Below are 24,695 nucleotides of genomic sequence, written 5' to 3' on the forward strand. Positions count from 1 at the left end.
GGAAGCCGTTCTTAAGGAAGGGAAACAGGGAGAAAAGGCTGAGCTGTGCCAAAGGACACAAGAAGTGGACTGAAAATCAGTGGCAACAGGTCTGATGGAGGGATGAATCCTCCCCAGAGCCCGGAGCTCAACATTACTGAAGCAGTGTGGGATCATGTTGGCAGAGAACGGAACAAAAGGCAGCCCACATCCAAAGAAGAGCTTTGGGATGTTTTTCAAGAAGCCTGGAGAACTATTCCTGAAGACTACTTAGAGAGATGACAAGAAAGTTTGTCTAAGAGGGTTCAGGCTGTGTTGAATAAATAGGAGTGACTTCAAGAATAAAGCTGGTCATACCAAATATGGACCTAGAGTTGTACCCTTTGTTTTTGCCTTATATTCAGTATATATAATAAATAAAATGTGTATAATCTTTCCATTTATTTTTGACATGCATGTCTCAATCAATGCACTGTTTCCTGGTACTGTATCTTAATCTAGAAATATCTATTAAAAAAGGAAAACAAAACTTGTTATATCTTGGCTACATGAATGATATCAAGATGATGGATCACTCTGATGGTTTGGAAATTCAGACACAGACAGTGTTTCAGTTTATGGCTTTATTCCTGCTGGTGTATTTTTTATTTTTTCCATAGGCCAAGCCTACACATTAAAGACACAACAAACAATTGATAAACAATTAAACAGAGACACACTCCTTGACACACAAAAATACATTTCTTAATCAGACAAACACTGAGAAGCATTTCAATAAAATATAGGCCTACTGCTTGGTCCGTTTCAATGCCCGCTGCCATCAGATGGCAGTGTTACTCTCATTTCATTCACCGAAACCACAATTTGACAAATCATTACATTTTCAAAAAGTGCTGTTCAAGAGCAATCACTTCTCATTTCAAAAAGTGAAAATACTCGCATGGAACTCCTCACTGAGCTAAAAACTATTCATGTTCCAGAGTAGAATGCCCCGATTATAGAGCGAATGATTTTGTTTTACTTTTAAAGATTGTTATGACATTAGATGGACCTTTGATTTGACACCAATTTTCACTTTAGGTAACAGCTCAGCTCAATCACTTATACATTTCTGGGATTATTTTACCTGAGAACATGTTTTAAAGTGTCAACTGGCTGTTTTAACGCTCTTTGCTCCCCTTTCTGTCCCTCTGACCCGCTACTCTGCCACCAGCTTCCTCAGCCGCTGCACCACATCCTCCCCGCTCACCCAGGGCACCGTGACCGCTTTGAACTCCCCGGGCACGGATTCGTGGGTCTCCGTGATCAGCCGGTGCATGGGGAAGTCCCTACGCGGGAATGCCACGTCTCTGGGCCCGAGGGACAACGCTGGGCAGAAGTCGTTGGCTCCGTCTCCCACGTAGAAGATCCTCTGGTAGGGGCGGCCGCGCTCCTGCGTCCTGCGCGCCACATAGTCCCTGACGACCGCCTGCTTGCACATGTTGTCTGGGCAACGTGGGCAGTCGTGGGAGTGGAAGGGCCGCATCACCAGCCGTCCGTCCTTGTTGAAGGTGGACGGGTTGGTGAAGACTCGGTGGAAGAGCTGACGGGCCCCGGCGCGTCGGAGCCAAGACTCAATGAAGAAGGTGTTGGCGTCGGACACCAGCACCACCTCAAAGTCCTGTACGGGCCGGGTGCGGAGGAACTGGAAGAGGGTGAGCATGCCGGGGGAGGCTGGGATCTTCTCCATGATGTTGCGGATGTCACTCTCGGTGACGCCTTGCTCCGCCAGGTAGGCCAGCACGCGCTGCATGTACTCGTTGTAGCGGCCGGGCTGGTAGGTGTCCTTCAGCCAGGCGGGCAGGTGCTGACCCGGGGCGGCCTGCACCACCATGTCGTCGCTCGTTTCATCCACGATGGTTTCGTCGAAGTCAAAGAAGATGATGAAGCGCTTGTCTGAGGAGATGCGAGCTGAATGAGAGGCCATGATCTCCGAGCGGCCGGACCTGTGCGGTTCCTCCTCGCCTGGGGGGTGAGGTGGGACATAACAGCAGTTGAAGATTGACTCCCCCATGACTCCCAATGCCACACCCGTTAATGTTGCCAAGTGGCATCAAATCTTCACTCCTGCACCTCCACTCTCAATCATCTGACGCAACACAGGCCACTTAAGGTGGAGGCTATGGATGACTCTCTGGGAAACATCAATGCATAAATGAGGATGGGGGGAGGAAGCAAAACAGAGTCGTATTTTAAAGATAATACTTTAAAATGGTAGAGATGCCTATAAAAGAGAGCAAAACAGCCAACAAGCAGTCCTTTCAGCCCACAAGAGACACCTTCAACAATACACAAAACAGAGGCTGAGAGGGTCGACCTGCATAGAAGTGATAGTGAAGACTCTGGATCGGGATAAAACCAGGAGCGCCATGCAGACCCTGCAAGCAAGCGATTTAAAAGGAGAAGCCCCATCAGGTAAAGCCTGCATACCTCGGACTGATGTTTATGCCGGCAGTCCCCTGCAGCAGCAGATGCCTTCGAGCTGTTGCGACTGGTTGAACCTGCACTGCATGGGACAAAAAACACCAAGAATGCGAAGCTGCATGAGATAGCGGAGCAATAATGGATTTTAAGTGGAACCGTCCTGGACTAAATCATGATCACCAGGTCATTTAAAGGCTCCATATCTCAAAATGAAAGGTTAACAAACATCTTTGCAACAACAGAAAAGCAGTTTTGGCAGTTTAAGGTCACAGTATAATGGAGAAATTAATCCAAGTGTACTCTCTAACAACTTGTCAAGCTGCCATCTTTACAGGCTGACAGCAAAGTTAATTCTCTCCCAGGGACTATAGCACCACTTTCTAATTGCCATTTTTAATGACAGCTTGGATTTAGGCTTTTAAAAAAATGCTCAAAATGTATCACCGGCGCTGGTTCCGATCCCCGCTGACAGCCAGGTCCAATCCGGTCTCAGAGAGCTCCGCCGGCCGTTCAGGCACTTTTATGCGCCGCTCAAAACCACCGGAGCCGCTGTGAACGTGCCCGCGCCTCCAAGTCCGCCCATTTAATAGCAGCCCACTGCGCGCGCTCATGACACTTACAAAAGAACAGGGTGTTGGGGGGCACCGCGGGGTGTAAGGAAGGAGGGAAGGAAGAGAAGAGACACCTTTGAAAGCAAATAGGCTGTTCTGTTTCCTGAATCCACCCGAAGGAATACTTGTTCGTCAAGTAATTGTATCATTATTTGTTCCCTGATCTCAGAATACAGTCATAACACCTGAGCTCTCCCAATAAAGCACAAGGTGAGATAGAGAGGAGAATCACATTTGGTTGTGGCAGCTTTTAGATAACGGTGAAATTTGGAAATGGAAATGAAATGTTTATGACTTGTTTGGGGGCCAAAAAATAGAATTAAAAAGGCCGGTAACATTAATTTTACAAGCAGTTTCCATTTTTCCTACAAGACTACAAAGGGATTATCCTTCAACAGAATGATGGGTTTGTGTCAGTGGCACAATCAGCACAGCAGGAAGACCCTTTTCCCCTCAGATCTCTCTTGTAATGTCAGTATACAGAAGGGTCGAGTTGTATATTTAATTTGAGGATAAAGCTTGGAATATTAAAATTATTAGCAGAAATCATGTCAAATCTAAGGTTGCGTTTCAATCAATCATCTTCAGTAAAACATTGCAGCATGGAGTGCAGGCCAGCAATCTTGTGTTTCTCCACAAGATCTTGATTAAAAAGAAAACAAAAAAACAGCAAGTACACGGATTAATGAGCCGCACGGCGACTTTCAGTGGAGCGAGCACACGCCTGACAAACACAACGTGAAGCCCTCCTCTCTTTATCTGCCGGCTGACAGACGCAGCTTCCTCCCTCCCATACCACAAGGCGTAATGACTAACAGCTGGGGAGGCTGACTATTTTCAAACCCAAATGGGAATGGAGATGTACAGACGGTGTGTTATTATCTCCTCTGCTCATGAAGTGAGCCTTGGTACCTGACCACCCACTCACCAACAGTGAGTCACACACACTTTTCTCTACACCCATTGGTCTGTTGTGCTACCTTATAGGGTTATGCGACTCATTTGAGCTATGCTTAAAAGCACACATGGTGATAGAGGGCATTTGGGGTTTAGGAGGTATTCTAGCAACAATAAATGTCTTTCAAACACGAGTAAAGTTGGAGGATAGAATAGTAGTGGAAAACAGAGGTTTTTTTTTGCAGTTATTAAAAAGAAAGTGATTAAATATCCCTGCAAGTGTAAACATTACAATTTATAGCAACTTACAGTTAATGTCATGGCTTGCAGGTATAATAAAATGTACTGTCACAATGAAGGAACGGTAAGCGTTTCTAAAGAAGACGACCTAAAACTTTCCTTGTCAAAAGCTTTGAAAAGCAACGGGGTCATGTGTAGCCTGCAGAAATTGTTAGATAACCTGTTACACCATCACCCCAGAGAACCTGAAATAACAGAGAAACAGGGGTTGAGTTGCAACAATCCGCCATAATCCACACTTTCCAGTAAAACTCAGTGTGGAAGCTACTTAAAACTCAAACCCACAATCAGAAACGCACCGTTCTTCATACTAATTTCTTATTTGTGCACACTACATACTTAATTGTCTTCTGTTCCCTGTAAAGAAGAAAAACATCTCATGATAAAACAAAAAACACTCGAAAATCCAATCATCGTCATGGCTACTTGTTTTTTTACTTCTCAAAGTTAGCAGTCAGTTAAATGTACATTATCAAAAAAAGGCCCAACTTTTTTACTTCTCCATCTCCAGATAACATACAAAAAAAGACAAACCAGGACATTATAAAGCTGCACATTTTGTACCAGATACAATAATAAAATACGCAATGCTACATTAAGTGGTTAAAAATACAAAGGGGAAAGTATATTGATTTGTTTTAAAACATCTTTAAAGAATATACAATGTTATTTTTTTTCTTAACTACTCAAGGATTTTAGTAGAAAGTGCATTCTATATCACAAAGAAAGGAGGAGGAGAATCATTCTGCAAACAGACAAAACAGGACAAGACAGAGACGGATGAACAGATATAAATGAAGAACGTTATTTCAGAAATGGCATGGACGGGCTAGTGTAAAGTTGCCAAAGCAGGAGGAACGTCACTTTCACTCTGAAAGGAGAGGGGGGGGGTATATCGGAGCAAAAAGATATGTGAACAAAGAAAATGAAAAAAAAAGGGAAGGAAATTAAATTTAAGCACATGTTTAAAAGAAATGTCCTTTGTCTGCGATGGTCCCTTTCACACTACCCACCTCCACCCGGGATTCTCCTCCTTTCCTTGCCTAAAAACATCCACTCAAAGTAATCACCTCCACCCTTTCCCGTGCAGCCGAAACTGCACTCTGTTCCACAATGCATCGTCAGTCCCACCCCCATTCCCTGCGCCTCACCCACGCAGCAGTAAAGTGCAGAGAATACACACAAATGAAGCTTAACAAGAAAAAAAAAGAAAAAAAAAAAAAAAAAAGCATGACAAAATATCCATACTGCAAAATGCTGAATCACAGCAGTGAACTCAGGGGGGGCTGGATGATAAGCAAATATTGCAGCAGTAATAAGACCCACAGAAATGGCAGGATAATCGTCGGTCTCAAATCGAAAAGGAGACTAAACTACTGAGCTTAACCACTTCAGACTGAAATCCATGAGAATGGCTGAAAGAGGGTCTACTGCTATTGTCCGTGTCAGGTGTTCCCCAAACACGCACATTATCGGGGCATGCTGTTTAAGCAGCTTTTGGTACAAGAGCACTGGGACAACCAGACTGGTTGAGATTAATGCATGCACACTTATGCACTCACACACTTCCAACTCCATGTTCCCCAAAACACTCAATCAGTGTGAGTGAGGAGGTGAGAACAAAGCAACCCAAATTCATGCCAAACACCAACCAATCACTTCTGCTCCTTTTTTTTTTTTTTAAACAAAGACCACTCACACTATCGGCTGTTACACAAAAAAAAGTGTAATTTCTTGCACCGATTTGATCACGCGTGTGTATTTAAAAAAAAGTATTTTAAATTGTATGACCACTGACTCTTATCCTGACATTTCCCCATCATGTGCTAACAGTATAACTACATGACAAAGCCATGAATTAGCTTAAAACTGAGAAAAAGGACCAAAAAAAAAAAAAAAAAAAAAAAAAAAAAACGGAAATTAAAACATACAAATGGCTAAATAGCCATCATTCTGCTTAGGCGACATTCAACAGGATTAGACATGCGCTTGCCTGTGTGGATCAAAGTATGTCAGTATACAAAGTCCAAAACAATCCCCTACATTTCAACAACACCCCACACCAAACCGTGGAATATAGGCTGAGAGGAGTATGCATAATTTCCTATTAAGAGCTTAAACGAAAAAGGTCCCAGTTGTGTATATACTGTGTGTGTCAAATGACCTTTAACATGGTAACCCGTATCATTTCAACAGCAGCGAAGGAGGTGGGGTAAATCCTGATGGGGCCATGTGTCTGGCCCCTCACAGTGGCAGTATTTGAGTAATCCATCATCTGAAAGCAACTGTTGACCAACAGTACTGAGAGCTGAGGTGGTCACTGATCACAGCATGTAAATCAGCGACCACATGGTCTTTGTTTTGTGTGTGTGCTTGAACAAGTGTAAGGTTGTGTGTGCCTAGGTCATATATTGTTTAACTAAGGTTGATCACAAAATATCTGGTTAAACTGCAATTCCACTGAACGAAAAACCAAGCTGGCAAGACATGTTTTGTATGACACAATACGCTATTTTGTATTTCATACTTTCGAAAAATCTAATGAAAAAGCAAAATTAAGAAATATTTTATGTACTGGAATGGAAAGCACCATTTTACCATGATACGAATCTCAGACTTTGTCTGGATTCAACTAAACATTTACAAAATCTTTTTCTCCTTTACAAAAATTCCTCTCCCCCTTCTCACTGTAACCTATGGCACTGCATCTTGCACTACTGCCATTGCTCATCTGGCAGAAAGCCTCAGTCTTGACCTTCGAACAGAGAGAAGCTCAGGTAGAACCAGTTACAACATTCATTAAACATTTCTGTGAGCCCCGGATTTTCTGCAGTTCAAATAGGAGGACAGGTGGAGTATTGCTATGGACAAAAAAAGCTCAAGTCCCGACCAATGTGCAACCGTAAGTCAGCTTGACAAAAAGAGGAAAGTTCGATGAGACTGATCTTTGATGATCATTAAAGTCCAGGTATTACATAGGTTGACTTCCACCAGCAGCTTTTGATGAAAATGAGATCTCACCCATCAACGTACAAAGAGAACTCACAAAATCATTTTCTGTCGAGGAAAATGTTGAACACAACATTGGAAAATTTTGTCAGTTGATGAGGGTTTTTAAGTGGGGTCTCACTTAAATGTGTGCACTCAGGGTGCATTAGTCTCAATCTTTCACACATACAAAGATGTGTTTGTTTAGCTTGAACTGTTATCTGCTTAACAGAAGCAAGGTGTGTCCACACAAAAAGCCCGTATTTTTAAGTCATTGTGTTTTTAAGGCAACATATCTGCTCTGATATGACAGATATGTCCCTACTTAATCAATACTGCCATTTACTTAGGCTGCAACTGTAACTGCACTGCTTGAATGTTGGGTTCTGAGCACCTTCAAAGCACACATCTCCCTGCTGTGCCTGAAAGCCTCCTGTGTTGACCCATGTGGAATAATGGTACTGCTGCTCCGCCAGTGTGGCGCTAACGCAACGCCTTCTCTGTAGAAGTGACTTTAGGGAGGCTTACAGGTAAGAAAACGAGGCAGGACTGTGAGGGGACAATAAACGAGGCGAGGTTTTGTGCTGCCTGCTGACCTGGAGCTCAGTTCAGTGGTGCTGAGGGGCTCCGGGACCTTTGTCGTGGGGGGCCATGTGGTGCAGATAGCTGCTGTCCTCATGCCCGCAGTGGTTTAGGGGCTCGCTCTTGAAAAGAGCCGGAGGAGGGGGAAGGTGGGAGACGGGTTGCACAGCCAGGTGATGGTGGGGATGAGGTGGGGCCTGCTGAGGTGTGTTTGAGAGGTGCTGCTGGGTTGTCGAGGGGTGGGAATGATGGTGGGGAGGTGTCGAGTGAAGCTGCACATGGGAAAACGTGTGTCCAACAGGGCCCTGCGGTGGAATGGACCCTCCTGTTGGGTTGAGGCCCAAAGATGCTGAAGTGGTGGCTGGGGTGGCACTTGATGGCCCGGGACCAGAGTTGGAGGAAGCGGATGAAGAGGAAGAGGTGAAGGTATTGGCATAGATGCGGACAGGCACAGGGGGCCCACTGGTATGGAGAACAACAGGGCTGGTGACCCGGAAACACTTCTCTTTGTGTGCTTTAAGCATGTTGGAGAAGCGGAAGCGCTGGCCGCACACCTCGCAGGGATAGGGCTTCTCGCCTGTGTGGGTGCGGCGGTGACGCTTCATGTTAGGCCGGCTGGTGAAGCTCTTCCCACAGATCTCACAAATGAAAGGCTTCTCTCCTGTACAGATTCATAAAAGATCAATGAGAGACAAAGAGAGACTCCATCAATTAACAAAAATAATAAAAACATGATGCACCCAAGTCGTATGTGATGGTTATAAACTTTTAAATGAAAAATTTAAGCTTTTCAAACAACAGTTTGCCTTTTTGAGTTCCGTTTCAAAAATGCAAATAAAATGCCATCTTGAATTGAGGGTCTTTGCTGTCAACCCACCCACTCTGTAGGAAGCTATTACAGTTCACACTTCAAGGAGTGGAAATGTGAAAGTGAACAACAGCAGCTTCGTTGGAATGCCGCTCTCATTAACCTCCCTCCATGGAGCCACTGAATGTGCCTGCTACCACCCACACAGCCATCTATTAACAGTCTGTTGAAGGGCTCTCTAAATGCCCGATTCTGGCATGTTATGTGCGAAGCTCCTCCACACAAATTGAATATCAAAAAGTGACAGCTTATGTGCTAGTCTTCTGTAACTGTTACATTCGCTCATGAGACTTCATGAAAAATATGTGCTCAGTGAACCAAACTTTGGCTGTTTACTATTTGTGCTTCCTATTACAGAGCACGGCTGGGTGTGTCTCCTCCCAGATGAGGCTAAATTGGTTGGTTGCTGCAAGGAGACGAGAGGGTAGCATAATTATACATCACAAATATAACTGAAGGCCAGCGAGCGCGGTGTCCACCCACGACAAGCACGGCTGGGGAAAAACAGTGAAGGATATGCAGGAATCACTGCTCAGTTTGTTTTTTGAAATAGCAAAGCACCATGGACGGAAAGCCAGAGGGATGAAATCCACATGCATCTGGGTAGTAATTTTAAGCCGCAATACATGCAAAAGCTATTCTTTGATGTAGAACACCCCTCTCATTGCACAAACTGGGCAAAGTGGCCACACCCCATGTCTTTCCTTTTATAGGCAGTGTTTGGTGCCTCGCTGGCTGAGAGAGTCCAGTAAGGTTGTTGTTTTTTTCCCTTTGAAAAGTTTTAAAATATCAGTTTTAAGACTTACAAAAGAGAGAGTTTAAATATGAATTTAAATATGATTAACAACCTTCCAAAATGTACTGCATTTTTCAATAAAACTGCCTTGAATCAGTAAATATCGAACAGTAAAGTTTCAGTTAAATCGGGAAGCTCAGCAGACATATAATTAAAGATAAAAAAAAAGACAATTTTTGAGCCACAGTTCACTCCAAGTTACTGTAATACACCGTATTTAAAGAGAGGCAAGATGGGAAACAGCAGTCAGGATCTGCTCAGTGCATTCTTCTACTTTTTTCTTTTATAGTAGGCTGCATACATTCAATCTGAATCATAGACTCAGATTCCAAGTTTTTTGTGTCTACACTGGCAATGACCAGTGCCAACAAATACTGTATAAATGTATCAGTGTTGTGGAATGTGTTCGTCTCATTTGTGACTTTATTTTCTCAAGATTTGATCCTGATCATCTCGGACCATAAATGGCTACATTCTCGTACGACTTTCCTGCAGCTTGGGCTCATGCAAAACATTCCCAGGGTCAAAAACTGCTGTACAGACCCAAAAACATAGGAACAACCGGTCTGCAGTAGTCAAGGCGCACCGATCCAAACTAATTTCTCACCTGTGTGCGTCTTCATGTGCTCATCAAAATACTGTTTCATGTTGAAGTCTTTGCCACACCACTGGCACATGAACTGCTTGTGTCCGATGTGAATGCTCATGTGGGAGCGAAGCTGGTACTTGTACTGGAACCGTTCGTCACAGTTCTACAGCAGAGACAAGAGAGGCTTTCAGATATGCACCCACCAGGTCAGTACACAAGACACACAAAAGCCCACTCACACGCATGTTCAGAAACAGAGAAGCCTGTACTCTGATTTGGACTAAATATCTGACACATCCTCCACTTTTTACATTCGCAAACTTGTTATAAATAGTTTCAAAGTAGTGTGAAATAAAATATTTTGGAGAGTGACATTTGTTTCTGCAGATTTAGAGTTTTCTGTACAAACATGAGCAGAAATCCTCAGCCTGCTCTCACTGGTCGGCGGCAGTGGCCTGAGAAGCCACCGCCCACCAACGCACATGAGCTGCTGGGACTTTAAGAACAATAAAAGGGTTTGATTCAAAGCAAAACTACCATTTACCCCCAAATACAGGATAAGTTGGAAACATTTTTGATCGTTAAAAGAAAAGAAAAAAAGGAGACATCTGTCAAGTTCTTTTTCATATTTGTTAGTCACTTAATAACCAGCAAACTGAACATGTTGAGTTTCTGAGAAATGATGTCATGTTCTTTTCCCACCATCATCTTATAATTGTGTGTGCTAATCCATTTACGATGGAGATAATCAGAACATTAATTGATGACACAAATAACCACGCTTGTAGGCTAAATTAAAACACCCACAGTACCAAGAATGTATGTCAACACTATGAGGCTTTCTTGGTCAGGTCATTTCCTGAGGTGAGGCATTTATAATGTTAGTGGCACCACCTGACTAAATAAATGTCTGTTTGGGTTGTGTATGTGTGTGTGTGTGTAAAATGTAGTTTCCATATGGCCCTAGGAAAATGCCACTGAGGAAAATGGGCCTATACGATATATACACCTAATAAGCATGTAATCACATGTGGGACAACTTCAAACGCCTAAGTGGAGCAACTCCACCCATACAAATATTCTCTGTGTGGTGTCCATTACATCAAAAGGACCGGGGAGGGAGTAAGCTACCCTGTCAGCTCCCCCTGAATTAACATGTTGGAGATGGTTTGGATGATCAACTGGATCTAACCCTGTCAAGCAGAAAAAAAACTTTGGAACGCCGTGTGTTATTTGACTTTAGCCCCAATTTACCACTTTGTTGACAACACAGACTGCTGAGTGTTAAGACTAGAGAGAAAATGGCCACCTGCCCCCATTCAAAGTTGTATAAATGGACTATTTTGGGTAAATCACAAACCCCATGGAACATTTACTCAAACTATTGACTTAAAAACACTGAGGATGCTTTTGAAGGCACAAAAAAAGGAGAATAATCAAACCTGTACCCTTCGGTCAGGCTATAAAAGTTATACAATCACTACTAAATGTGGAACTAGGTGGTTTTAAGAAAACTAATGGCGAAGATACACCATCACTAATAAAGTAAGTCATCATTATATATATTCTGACCCATTTCCTGATGGGTGTTATAAGCAGGAAAGTAAATAAAACCTTAACTACAGGTAGGAACCTGTCATTTAACTGTGGAATTTAGGATCTGTGTTTGAAAAGACGGATTCTCATCTCTTCTATAATGCTGAAAGCCTTCTCAGACACTCAGGCATTACATCAGTCTGTAAAAGCAACAGCATTACAGTTACGTTTCAGCTTCTTGAACAGTTGGAGCTTAAACTGCGATTGCCTTCTTTTATGCATTTAAACAACCTAGTTAACTTCAGAAAAACATTATGTTTTGCCTGTGTTCCCGCTCAGAATCACAACCTCCATGATGTCCTCTGTGTGTGGAAGAGAAGAGTGAGCTCGAGCGTGAACTTGAGTTTCTTTTTTTTTTTTCCCTCCTCTCGGCATCAGAGCCAAAAGAACGACTATAGCCTCTGCTCTCTGACCATATAAATTAACTCAAATGGTCACATCTACTGCTATTAAACACAAGCTGTGTTTGCTGACTTGATCAAAGTTGATACAGAAAAGCCAGGAAAAAAAAAAAAAATGCGACCAGTATCTGATGAAAACAAGGTTACGTGTCTTGTGGTTAAAAAGGGTTTTGGTCTCGAACGGGACAATCTGGTTTCCCAAATACCAAAAACACTCTTAACCTAACATCACAGCAACACGTACCTCACAACGGAAGGGCTTTTCCCCAGAGTGCTGGAGTGAGTGAACTTTTAAAGACATGCTGCGTTTAAACGACTTCCCACATGTCTCGCAGGTGAATGGCATGTCCTTTGTGTGAGCTGGATTTGGGGCAAAAGAAAGAGAAGAGGTTAAAGGTTAACTGACCACAGGCAATTCTAAGGCCGCAAATAGGATTCAAAACTCCAAAAGATGTCAAATTATTAATTCAACTGATTCTATTTTATAGATACATTTACTGACTGCAATAATCTTCAAGGGTGGTCATATATGATGCTGCTTGTTTAAAACTCAAGACAGTCATTTTGGAAAATGAAGTAAACTGTGTTAACACTATTGAATTCATTGACATGCTGTGGTTTGACTGTATTGAATTGAAAGCTGTGCTGTGGCACATACTTCACATTTTAAGTTGATTAGGGACAACAGGAACTCAGGGAGGGAGAGAGGAAGAGGCCCAACTTACCAACCATGTGCTTACGGACATGAGCCATTGTGTAGAACTTCTTCTCACAAATTTCACATGAGAACTTCTTTTCTGCATAGCCGTGCACAATCTTAATGTGCTCGTGCAGTGACCACAGCTTCTTAAAGGACTTATTGCAGGAGACACACTGAGGAAAACACAACAGAAGACAGAAAAATTGAGCAAATTGTTTTCTCTTACTGCTGCAATATATTTATTAAAAGATAGCTCCCTCTGCTGGGAGAAAAAAAGAACCGCCGAGAATTTAATTTGTGCCTTCTTCAATGGAGAAGAAAACAAAGGGAAATATTTGAATTTATCAACACTTATTCACTGTGATAATATTTCAATTAAATCATATCAACCCATAAATTTTTTTTCATATTGCTTACACTTTGCTGAATGACAGTGACTGTAAATGGGCGCTGATTAAAATACTTCAATGTTGAAGCAAACTTTACAGAATCATTTAACTTTGGACACCAATATATCATCCATTTACTGTTCGAAACTATGTAGTTTTTCAGTTTCAACTCTGAAATGACTGTTGCAGGACTTCAAAGTTGCTCTCAAGCCTTCCTAAATTTGTCCTCAAGGTTGTTGCTCTGCTGTTAAATAAATCCAGTTCTTCTATGACAGCTGTTCTGCACACTGCAGGGCTTACTGCACAGAAGGACTGACACGAAACTATTCAGCCACCAAAATGCAAAACAACAACAAAACATTTTAAAGGATGGTCAAAACACATTTAGGTCTCAGCAGATCAAAGAGACGTCATTCAGTTATTTAAGGAGCTCCCACATGCCTTCTTGCAATGCTGGCCAAGATATCATGTGAGTCCCCCTCAACAGTTGCTCTCTTTTACATTTCAAAGATGTGTTGCTGAACCAGCTGCGTGCACATTATCTCATCTCAAAACGTACCAAAACCACCAATCTTACAATTGAAAGGCAACCACATTGTTGTCAGATTGTACATAGCAACATGGCAAGTCTTGGACAACCCCTCCTTCATTCAGAATAATGTTTTAACAAAGTATTGATAACAAAAGTATTAGGTGAAGAAGATGTTTGCATTACCTGGATGTTCTTCTCACAGTCAGTCTGCTGATGCAGTGCCAGCTCACTCTCCAGGACAAACTTCTTGCCACACTTGTCACAAATCTGCATTCGTCTGTGTGTGACATTCATGTGCTTCTCCAGGTACCAGCGCGTGTTAAACACTCTTGGACACTTTTCACAAGCCAGCATCTCCTTCTCCTCCATCTCCGCCTTCCCCGTTGCCGTTGCGGTGCCAGCAGAGGAGGGAGCCGACCTGGCCGACCTGCGCTTGCTCTTTGCAGGCTCCATGCGCTTCCGCCGGCCCCTGGTGGTCATCCCTGCGCTGGCAGCACTCAGAGCTGTTCTGAGGCTTTTCCTCTGTGGCTGGCTGGCAACTGATGCACTATTAACACCTCTACGGGTTCTTTTTGACCGTCCTTTTTGACTCTCAATCTCTTCTTCCTTGTCATCTTCATCCTCTTCCTCATCAGGGCTGTCCTCCTCCACCTCCTCCTCCTCCTCATTCTCTTCTTCTTCTTCCTCCTCCTCCTCCTCCTCTTCCTCCTCATCATCATCATCATCTTCTTCGTCATCACTCCCAGCTCTCTCCGAGTCATCAGCTGTGGCTCCAGTTTTGTTGTCCCCTTTGGACACGTGAAGCGTCTGGTTATTCAGGTTAACTTCAACAATGATCTGCTCACGCTTGTAGCCCTCTTCACAATCCTCCCCGTCTTCCTCCTCGTCTTCTTCATCATCCTCAGTATCGTCAGAGGACCCCTCATTGCATGTTTGGGACCCTTGCGTCCCCACCGCCTGCCCAGCTTCTCCCTCTCTGAAATACTGTTGATGCTGATGTGAAGTCACATGTTGAGAGGGCAACTGACCAATGTTTTGATCTCCGATGGATGTCTTGGCTGCCATTTTATTGTCCACTAAAACAGAATAAGGCTTGCCACCAACCTCCCTTTTATAAACTTTTCCTTGCAGCTCCAGGTCTGTGTTAGGAGAGTGAAAATAAGACTGGGACACCAGAGCCCTTCGTCCCTCGTCCTGTGACATCCCGCCAAGGCTGGGGACAGAAACTTCCTCCTTGAGGCTCTGGCAGGATTTCATGAATAGGAGGCTGTTGGATCAGAAGATAGTTCAAAAGAGTAACTGCTATTGTACCAAGGAAGACTAGCTTAGTCTATGAAGAGGGGTAGGGGACGCCACACCAATCCCCCACCCTCCTTCTTCTGAAGAGACAGGAAGGAGGGGACAAGGCGAGACACAGTCAACCTGATTCAAAGAGTGCATCCATGCTGTCCAAGGCAGGAAATGCAGATGGAACGACATAAAAAATGTCCAAAAGTTTGTTCCATATGGTTCAAATTCAGACTATGAAAACTCAGATTCTGCTTTCTTGATGGTTACTGTTATTTACGCAGCCAAAGTCTTCAAACTGCACAGCAAGTAAAGATAAGCTGAATGCCAGACGGAGAGCTGCAGGAAGGACTTCTACGTCTTGCTTGGACAGCCATTTACTGTAAGGTACCTAGAAGATACGACAAAAAAGAAACGGATAAAAATCAATTCAGAGAAGGTGCTCTTCCGCATTTTTGTGACACTAGAAATTTCGTGACCTGAAACTGCAGCCATGTTGTCTAGTTTTAAACTGCGAGTGCCACATTTGCCCGCAAACGTTTCAGTGCTGTGAGTGGGAGTTGAAACCACAGCTTTCACAAATGAATGTGAGTGAATTTAATTTCAACAACTGCGCAGACTAAATATCTCTCGACCACAACAGAAACACCTCATTATCAAATATAGTTTGATTTTTACAGTGATACACTACGATGCAGATCCTTAATCTAATAAATGCAATGTACTGCAACTGAACAAGGCATTTTTTCCCCAGAACATTGAAAAAAGATTACATTTACATGAGCCTCAAGGTAGATAAACCTCAAAAGCTTGTTGGCAGCACAACTTGCAGTGACCTATGAACAAACATAGATGCAATCGCCTTATCTAAAATTTCAGTCCTAAACAATAAACACTTGCTCCTGTCAGAAACTTACCTCAATCAGCTGTGTTCTTTCCAAATCTTTCAAGTGTAACACGAGGAACAACTTACAAAAATTTGGGTACTTTCCAGAAACCAAAAGCCCATATGAAAAGGCTGTAGAGGCACAGATTAAACACAAGTTTGTCTTTTGTCTTAAACATCATACATGCACACAACTCCCATTGACTGTTAGACAGCGTACTGTAACCACAGCTCAGGAGCTTGTATTGCAAGTAGAACCACAGGAAACTGTATGTCAACCTGTCAGGAGAGCTTATGTGCTGCACTTTTTGTAACTTACAGTAGCTTCATCATCCTTATACAAGTTAAACGAAGTGCATATTTATGGACTTTTGGTTTCTATGTTCAGCGCTGAAGTTGTGCGCATCATAACTGAGGCGTATGTGGCTGACTGCCGGTTGACCTCACACAGCCTTACAACTCACTACTCATTCTCAGCGTGCATCAAGGCGGTTTCTTTGCTAGAAAACCTCCCCGAGCAGTACACAAAAAGCGCATTTCCTTTCTTGGAGACGGCCAACATCCTCTCCTCTAACACTTCACAAACAACTTATGCTCTACTTTTAATAAACAACAACCCGCTGTCTGCAAAGAAATCACACGGAGGCCACGAGAGCAGTTTTAATTTACAAACACCTGCTCTCATTCGATGCATGGAAATTCCTTTGTTCTTATGTTTAAGATATCGTCGTAATAAACATGAAGAGTTTGCAAGAGTGCCAGAAAAAGAAGCAAGACAGTGTGCAAATAAGGAGATTACAAGTGACTTATCATATCCCCAATTATTGTGGACAACTGTGACTGATCATAAAAAACATTCTCACTAGTACAACCTCAAAGTTAATTATTTGTCAAATAAAACAACCTCTATTAACATGCTTATGCTCAAAATTATTTCACATGACATACATTTTTAAAAGCTAAATGTAACTAACATTGTTTCAGTTTATTCACCCACTCCCCCAAAAGACACTCTGCACATGACACTCTGTTTCATCTTTGATGTAACTGATTCTTAATACAAACAATCTAGGCCTATCTTTGTAAATTAATTTAAAACTGATTTTCTCATTCCTTCTGTTGATAAAAAGTATGCAAGAACGACAAAGTTTGTTAGTCAAATAAATCAGCCTGTTCTGCATTCTTTTGCAAGAAAAATTTAGGAAATTCATGCCGACTTTGTCCGTCTACTCGCATAAAGACATACGTCTTCCTGTGCACGCTGACTCTGATCCTCTCTGAGAAATGGACAGCAGTTTCGAGAGCATTATGAATACAGGGGGAGGGGGAGTTCATCACTGACAGAGCGACTCGACTCACAGGGTTGTCCTAGACGCAAAGCCATAAAGATTATCCTACGTCTAGATGACAGAGCAATATGAAATCCATGAGAAAATATTGCCTGAGCATGACTTAGCATTCAATCAACTGTTTTTATTCTTTTCAAGCATATGGCTTCCAATAAAATACAAATAGCTTTAAAATATTAGGAGTGTAAAACTCACATATATGCAAATTAACACCGTAAGACTGTGTAAACCTGGATAACATGCTTCCTCTCTTTCATCAATATCAGCGATGAGTCATTTCTAGGTTTCACTCATAGTGAAATCATGCTGTCCTTTGATGTGGGAATCATGTAGAGTGCATAACGTCCAATATCAATAGCAATTAAATCAGCACAATCTTCATTTCAAATCTTGAGGAGAAAACTATTGAACCGATTATAATTTGTGAAAGCCTTTATTTTGGACAGCTTTTAATGATTCACTTTACACCCTGACACATTAAAAGAAAAAAGTGCATCAACAAATGTCTCTCTGACAGCCTGTTTTACCAATCCAAAGGACATTAATACTCTTTAAAAGTAAAATCTCTCTTCAGCAAATCTCTAATTCAAAGCGTTCCTAAATCAACTTTCAGAGACATGCCGGGAAACCAAAACTCAGTTGATGTAAGCCACAAAACCAGTCATATACCGGATAGATGCTACTGTGGCTTAAAATTTGTATGACACAGGATGGGAGTGTTAGTGAAACCACTATACAACACTAAAACCAAGAGCCTTAAAAGGTGCACACGCTGACAAATCCTTCGCTGAACTGTGACACTAAGGAAGATGAGATCTCTGCATTCAAAATACGTCACATTTTCCTCTTAACATGCTACAAAGCGACATAAATCCATGCACCCACTCAAGTCTAGACCTTAATGAGCTTTCTCTTTCGCAGCTTGCAGAGTATCATGTGAAGGTTCACATTCCTGACTCTGTCCAAATTCATAAGACCTTAACCAGCTCACTGGGTGGTGCACTGCAGGGGTGCTTCATGCCTCTGTAGGTATTTGGCCCTCAAGCCCATAATCAGGTCATAGAGCAATACCTTGGGATTTCAGTCTAGTGGAAATCATTTGAGGGAGTACTAAAAATTTAGAATAAAGTTTCAACTCCTCTCCCATCTTTTAATCTTATTTCTGCAGACAATAAGACACCATCAAGCCTGACAGTTCCCTGATGTCAATTACTGAGATATTTCTATTCGAATTGAAGAAAGATAATCACTGAAATCTGATTAAAATACAGCCAGACTGGCCAGCTTACAATTTGTATTAAATTAGGTTAAAAAGTCCATAATTTAGGGAAGTTTTATATTAGCTGAGTGCAATCAAAAGAAAAAAAAAAGATACTCTTGAAGTGTAAGATGCTGTATATATAAAGCAAAGAAAGGGTTAAAACTAAAAAGGCAACACTGTACAACGAATAGCAGTAAGGTACAGGCCTGACCAACTTAGGCTACTTAGCTAGCTAGCAGTAGTCTTTAGGTACTAACCTGAACACACATGACAAGCTAACTTGGCTACATTAGCTCAAGGTGGAGCCATAAGGTTAATATATCTGCAGAATAATCACACAGCCTTGCGCAAGCTATACCATCTAAAGGCTAGAAATTGCTGGTATGCATTAGCTAAAATCTGATATGGGTACTTTCACTTTTTAACCCCAAACCGCCCAGATTATTGCTAGTTAGCTTAAAGCTAGCATTAACGTCAGATATCTAGCATAAACGTTTCACTTTATTGGGATGCTGCACATTGGATATAATGTGTGACAGTTATTGGGCCCACACGAAGCTAAACGAAAAGCCGACGTCATGCTTTGTTTTCAGTGTATCTCCCTTGTTGAGCGCCGCTGTCCTAACAAAACCCAGACTGCTGTACAGGCAAACCCACTCAACTCGACTGTCACAAAGTCAGTGCGAGATGAGCTCACGGTCAATTCTCACCGTAGCTTCAGCCACCGGCTACCGCGTATCCGTGTGTGCTCCACCCGGCAGCTGCCGTGCGTGTCATTCATGTAAGTGCAGAAAATGTACTAGTATAGCGGTATTTTGTTGTCGGTTTGCTTGCTTACCTCCGTTGAGAGCGACCTCCTTCTTGCGCTCGAGCAATCAGAGTTGCACAGATTCAGGGTTGCACGCGCACTTCTCTCGCTTGCCCTCCCTCTACATTCGCGGATGTGCATTTAGAGAAGGCAATGACAGTTGTCTTTGTGTGCAAAATTTGGGCTGTTATTTGCTAATGTGCTGTACGAGCTGGGGAGATACCTGGACACACCGGCGTCCTCTGCCCCGCTACGTGGCCCAGCCAAGCACTGGCGCGCACCACCGCCGTCCCGCGCTCATCCCGGGCATTCAGGCCGCTGTCTGGGCAGGCGCGCGGCAGTGTCTGGGTCTGGATTCTTTTCGTCTCCCCTCCAAACCAGACAAGGTACGCGCGCACACACGCGAGGTTGAAATCCTTGATTGATTAAATAATACCAGGAGGACCTTTTCATATTCTCCCGGGACAGTGGCAATTAATTTATGCATTTTTATAATCTAATATAAGACACTAAAAATTACCCTCTATGGCTTTAATGCCAGATTAAGGTCCTGGCACTCGATATCTGAGGACATATTATCGAACTGGGCTAGTACAAAGAGTCCCAGGGGACAAAGGAGTCAGGGGGCTCCCCGTCTTATCCCAGAAGAAAAGAGACTTACAGTAAATTTACTGTAGGAGATTTACAGTAAAACTACCAACGAAATACATTGAGAGGGGTGAAAATGATTAGAAATTAACAAAATGTGACCCAAAAAGACTAAAATGGAAGCAACCAATAACATTTTAAACAGATCCATATTCATCATACCATGCAAAAATAAGAAAAGGGGACACGCAACAGACATTAACCCAAATCACAAATACAGGAAATGAGTAAAGTGAGATGGAAAATTGCTTAAATGCAACAGAAAAAAAATCATTTTAGATGAAATAATACCCACAAAAGAGTAAAATATATAAACATATTTGTGACTAGTCTCTTTAAATCAATACATCTTAGTTCTTGGAAGGGCAGGTGTGTGAGGGCAGGTAATTGATTGATAATCTGGATCTGTAGAATTTTCTGTGAAGCTTCTCCAGACGCTGCATGGGATACATGGTTTGAATATGCATTGATGTGAGACACTTTCACGAGATGCAGTCATTTACTTTAAAATTATACACAAAAAAAAAACATTTGGAAGTCTCATCAAAACAACTACATCTGATACTTAGCAGCATCATGTGCTCCTTTTGGATGTTGCATTTACGAGGAACCCTCCTGTCGTGACAGCATTAAGCTCAGTATCACATACATTCACATCGAGGTTGTTGACTGACAACTGATCACTGGGAGGTAGAAAGACAATTTTATTGTTAAGTCGAGCCATTTGTGAATCATGGGGCTTACACACTGTCCAAAGACAGCAAAAACTATAAAGAAAGCAAAAGCTGTAAAAAAAATGTAAAGTATCATCGTCTACCGTCAGATAGGCACATTCCAATTGATACAGGGTGGCAATATTATTAGTGAAGAATAATCATGAAGAGTGGATCGAAAAGCCTTTCATTTCAGATTTGTAAAGTTGCATAAGTCGCTTTAACTTTCCAGGACAACGATAACAGAACCACAGCATGTATTAATTTCCAATTGAACATATTTTAGAGGAACCATACACCACTTCCCTTGATGTAAATGACCATTACTTTTGACACATGATGTGCTCCCATTCTAAAACAAGCTTGTATGAGAATTGACTGCATTGGCGATGCTTCTCAAAGTATTACATATATAGGTTTCCATAAATGGAGCATTTTTACCCCTTCACTTCCATACACAAGGGTGAACTTCATAAATCTATCCATTACAAACCTCTCACTCCATCTCCCACCATACTGCTATCAGCAGTGCCCAGTCCAGTGGTGGTTAGAGAAAGAGTGGGAGGAATGCTTGAAGAGATGAGAACCCTCAATTGACTCTTCCAACCATCCCTCTCCGTTGCCCAAGTTACAGCGGAGTGGGACAGGCTTGGAATGGGATGCTATCACTGGGGCAGCTGGAACAACGTGCCCTGTCCGGAGGGCAGGTAAGTGACATTGCGGGAGCGGGACAGCTGGAAGGCGATGTCTTCTGCTGCTTCCAGCTTACGTAGCTCTACCAAACCATCACCAGCATCCATCAGAGAGTTAGCAATGAGCAAGGCAGCCTGAGAATCTCCCTCTGCTGAGATGATGGCAGCCTGCTTCTGTTGCTCTGCCTAAAAGAATGAACGGAAATATCACTGTTATGTTTCCACTTTAAGTTTTAAATGCACCAGTAGCACAGGGAGGACATGCAAGTTAAAAGGAATACCTTTTCCACAACAAAACGGGCCCTCTCAGCCTCCTGCTGGGCCACCTGTTTCATCTCAACGGCCTCTGTGAATTCCTTGCCGAAGGTCAAGTGCGTCTAAAAGAACACCAACACTTTTTTTTGTCCAAAGTAAGACACAACCAATAGGATAACAATGGTGTGTTGGAAAACTCAAACAGCTTCATACCAGTGAAACATCATCCAGGATGAGACCAAAGGTGTTGGCTCTTTCTGTGAGGTCCTCACTGACCTGCCGAGACACGAGCTCTCTCTGAGTGATGAGCTCACCAGCATCAAACCTAGCCTGTGAGAAGGAGACATGCAGTGAGTCACTTCATTATTCAAAAGAGGAAAACGTAATACTTTTACTGTTGGCGTGATACTTACCACTACAGCCTTTAAGACCTCTGTGGTGATGGATGGTAGCACCCTCTCATCATAGTCCTCACCAATACTGGTGAAGATGCGTGGCAGCTGATTCGACACCGGACGGAAGAGGATACGCAGTGTGATGTTAACGTTCTGCAGATCTGCAGGAAAAAAGGTTCAAAAGTTACTTGTATTGTGCATAATTTGCCCACCAGTGAAAGGAATCATTTACACGTGTACATTAGCAATTTTATCTTTACAGTTTGCATTGTTTACATAAATATTGTAACTACATGCAGAATAATGACATTTGGATTATAAACTTTATTGGTATATGAGAAAAACTAAAAAGGAACAATCAAAGTCATGGAGCCAACTGAGCCCATCCTATTGATTTTTAAAAGACAGAACATGCATGAGCAAAAGCAGAGAAAAATGCATTATTTATGTACCTTTGCTGCCTGTAATAACGGGCACATTACGTGGACGGGAGCGACAATCAAAGATAATGGGCTTCTGGACCCAGGGAATGAGGAAGTGGGTCCCTTCACCGACAACGGCATCCTGAACACCTCGGAACCTGTCGAATATTACAGCCCGGTGCCCTGCATCAACTGCAGAAAGGAGGATAGTCACACATCTAATATACAGTGTACACAACTTAAGAAAAAAAGATGTTGCTCTCATTACAAACCTTATTATACTTTAGCTCAAGTATGATGAGGGTTAACACAAAGTGTGTAGTGGTGATAGACTGATTTATCAAATAATTAATTAGGCTAATAATTATCTATTTGAAATAAATGGTATCAGTGCATCTACCCAAGGCAACTGAATATTAGGATAGTAAATAAAAAAACAAGAGCAGATATCTTCTTTGAAATAAAAACAAAAGTATTTAAAAAAAAAAACAACATTTGTTTATATTTAAAATAAGTATCCTGCAAAGTTGCATGAATGTTTATTCAGGCTCAGCGATTTTGTGTCTGTTTACTATCATTAATTTATTACTACTAACACTTACATATGCTGTTATATTATCTAAATAAGAAGCCAATGGAAAAACCCCTAAATAATCCCAGTCACACGACAAGACTGCATCATTTACGTCTTGTGCAACTGTCCAATACTCACCATTAAAGAGGGCAGAGTTCACAACACCTCCACCGATGGCAAGGGCGAGCCCCAACTTTCCAATGGACTCAAATAACTTGGCCATGACAGTAACCTGCAGGTAATGAAATGTAAAACGTTTATAACCTTTAAAACACAACACTTACTTTACTCCTACGCCATGCAGTGTAAACAACCTAAATCTTTGACGGAGTCATTAGAAAGCCAAGTTAAATCCCTTCTCTTCAGGAACAGTTAGCTTTGGCCTTGAGTGATGCCAAGGCTGAGGGGAGTAGCCAATTTAGCTTAATGGCTAGCATTAGCTTATCGGCCAGCTGCAACTGAGACAAACAGCAAGCCAAGCTGACTAATCTGAGCTCTGCAGCTTAGAGTTTTATCTAGAGTTAAACCACTAGATAAAATATATAAATAAAGCCAGTGTCAACCAAATCCCGGCGGTATACTGTGTGGAGGTACGCATGTTAGCTTTCATGCATAGTGCCTGCTCCCGTTCATGTTACTCAACTCTTGTGTGCCACATTACTGAAAGGTAACACATAATAACATCGCAATATTGTTCTGTCATAGTTTCTATACAAACATTTGGCTAAACAGTTAAGTAATTTCTTTGTTCCGGACATACTATATGTCATAACTCACCTCAGGTTGCTCGGATGTCTGTGACCTCCACCAGACACGACGTTGAACACATGAAATACCTTGCTTCACTGCGCCTGCGCACTGGATATCGCAATGTAGCTTTTGATTGGATGAAAACACAGAGCTCTTCTTCTACGATTTGTTTAACACTTTTTGACATTCACTGTAACAACGCTTTACCGCCAACTACGGTTCATGCCTGTGAATTTCTGGCGGATTAAATAAGTATGTTAAATAAGTATGGCACATCACACAAATGACAGATGACACTGGTTTTATCCCCATTAACAAGTAGGCTAAAGTACACAAAACTTCGTTGCAAATCAAAGAGCCACGAGGACACAAAATAAACTAACTCGACACACAAAATAACCCAAATCTGATGGAAAAATGAAGAAAAACGCCACAAAGAATACTCGTTTAGGACAAGAGACCAAATAAGCAATGGGGGACACATTACATCTAGAATGAGACACGTGTCAACAAAATGTGGATGCAAATAAACGGGGTGACTAGGCAAAATATACGAAAAGTTACCGCAATATTCTCAGTTCTGACCACTAAACGATGTGACATTAAAAATCTGATCTTAAAACAAACAAGAAACAAGAAACTTGTCCAAAACTGGGACTCAGCTTCTTGCATAACTAAAATTGATTTGTAGCCAGGGGCCTGCTGTTTCATAATCCGTGGCTGAACAGTACTGTCATGCACACAAATGTACTTATTAAATTGGTCAAATGTTCTCCTCAGGAGGCTATAACGCTGATAGCACCGATATGGTTAGGCATACACTTGGCTCATATTCGTATAATCGTATTTCGCCTCCATGACGGAATAAGATAACTGATCAGTCTGACTGTAAACTCATGATTAAATGCAGGATTAAATGCGCGGTCATGGGTTTGAAACCTGCCAGAACACCTGCACATGTCTG

General features: G+C 42.2%; 3 protein-coding genes across 6 annotated transcripts; all 3 read right to left on the reverse strand.

Moving 5' to 3' along the window:
* Positions 1–587: 587 nt before the first annotated feature.
* Positions 588–3,023, reverse strand: phospho1 (phosphoethanolamine/phosphocholine phosphatase 1). Of its 4 annotated transcripts, none has more exons than XM_075454563.1 (3): positions 2,887–3,023; positions 2,449–2,519; positions 588–2,152 (listed from the first exon to the last, which is right to left on the reverse strand). In XM_075454563.1, exon 3 carries the CDS (start codon positions 2,030–2,032, stop codon positions 1,178–1,180), a length of 855 nt encoding a protein of 284 aa, XP_075310678.1. In that variant the 5' UTR covers positions 2,033–2,152; positions 2,449–2,519; positions 2,887–3,023; the 3' UTR covers positions 588–1,177. The 4 variants fall into 4 exon arrangements, with proteins under 4 accessions (XP_075310678.1, XP_075310677.1, XP_075310680.1 ...); XM_075454562.1 differs by having other exon boundaries at positions 2,449–2,524; XM_075454565.1 differs by having other exon boundaries at positions 588–1,983; positions 2,887–3,021.
* A 1,529-nt stretch (positions 3,024–4,552) lies between these two features.
* Positions 4,553–19,574, reverse strand: znf652 (zinc finger protein 652). Its single transcript, XM_075454151.1, has 6 exons — positions 19,313–19,574; positions 13,875–15,369; positions 12,796–12,943; positions 12,315–12,430; positions 10,092–10,236; positions 4,553–8,481 (listed from the first exon to the last, which is right to left on the reverse strand). Exons 2-6 carry the CDS (start codon positions 14,946–14,948, stop codon positions 7,847–7,849), a joined length of 2,118 nt encoding a protein of 705 aa, XP_075310266.1. The 5' UTR covers positions 14,949–15,369; positions 19,313–19,574; the 3' UTR covers positions 4,553–7,846.
* Positions 19,575–20,610: 1,036 nt separating this feature from the next.
* Positions 20,611–23,828, reverse strand: phb (prohibitin). Its single transcript, XM_075453345.1, has 7 exons — positions 23,759–23,828; positions 23,120–23,213; positions 22,438–22,599; positions 22,004–22,146; positions 21,804–21,920; positions 21,617–21,712; positions 20,611–21,521 (listed from the first exon to the last, which is right to left on the reverse strand). Exons 2-7 carry the CDS (start codon positions 23,202–23,204, stop codon positions 21,309–21,311), a joined length of 816 nt encoding a protein of 271 aa, XP_075309460.1. The 5' UTR covers positions 23,205–23,213; positions 23,759–23,828; the 3' UTR covers positions 20,611–21,308.
* Positions 23,829–24,695: the final 867 nt, after the last annotated feature.

The sequence above is a fragment of the Odontesthes bonariensis genome, chromosome 21, assembly GCF_027942865.1.
Source record: "Odontesthes bonariensis isolate fOdoBon6 chromosome 21, fOdoBon6.hap1, whole genome shotgun sequence".
NCBI classification, from domain to species: Eukaryota; Metazoa; Chordata; class Actinopteri; order Atheriniformes; family Atherinopsidae; genus Odontesthes; species Odontesthes bonariensis.

Excerpts from the sequence above, each read along its gene's own strand:
- phospho1 (XM_075454563.1), bottom strand. The coding sequence starts at position 2,032 with ATGGGGGAGTCAATCTTCAACTGCTGTTATGTCCCACCTCACCCCCCA.
- phb (XM_075453345.1), bottom strand. The coding sequence starts at position 23,204 with ATGGCCAAGTTATTTGAGTCCATTGGAAAGTTGGGGCTCGCCCTTGCC. Across the intron at positions 22,600-23,119 it reads GAACTCTGCCCTCTTTAATG|TTGATGCAGGGCACCGGGCT; the intron begins GTGAGTATTGGA and ends TCCTTTCTGCAG. Across the intron at positions 22,147-22,437 it reads CGTTATTACAGGCAGCAAAG|ATCTGCAGAACGTTAACATC; the intron begins GTACATAAATAA and ends TTTTTCCTGCAG.
- znf652 (XM_075454151.1), bottom strand. The coding sequence starts at position 14,948 with ATGAAATCCTGCCAGAGCCTCAAGGAGGAAGTTTCTGTCCCCAGCCTT. Across the intron at positions 12,431-12,795 it reads TGTCCGTAAGCACATGGTTG|CTCACACAAAGGACATGCCA; the intron begins GTAAGTTGGGCC and ends CCCCAAATCCAG. Across the intron at positions 10,237-12,314 it reads AAAAGCCCTTCCGTTGTGAG|AACTGTGACGAACGGTTCCA; the intron begins GTACGTGTTGCT and ends TCTCTGCTGTAG.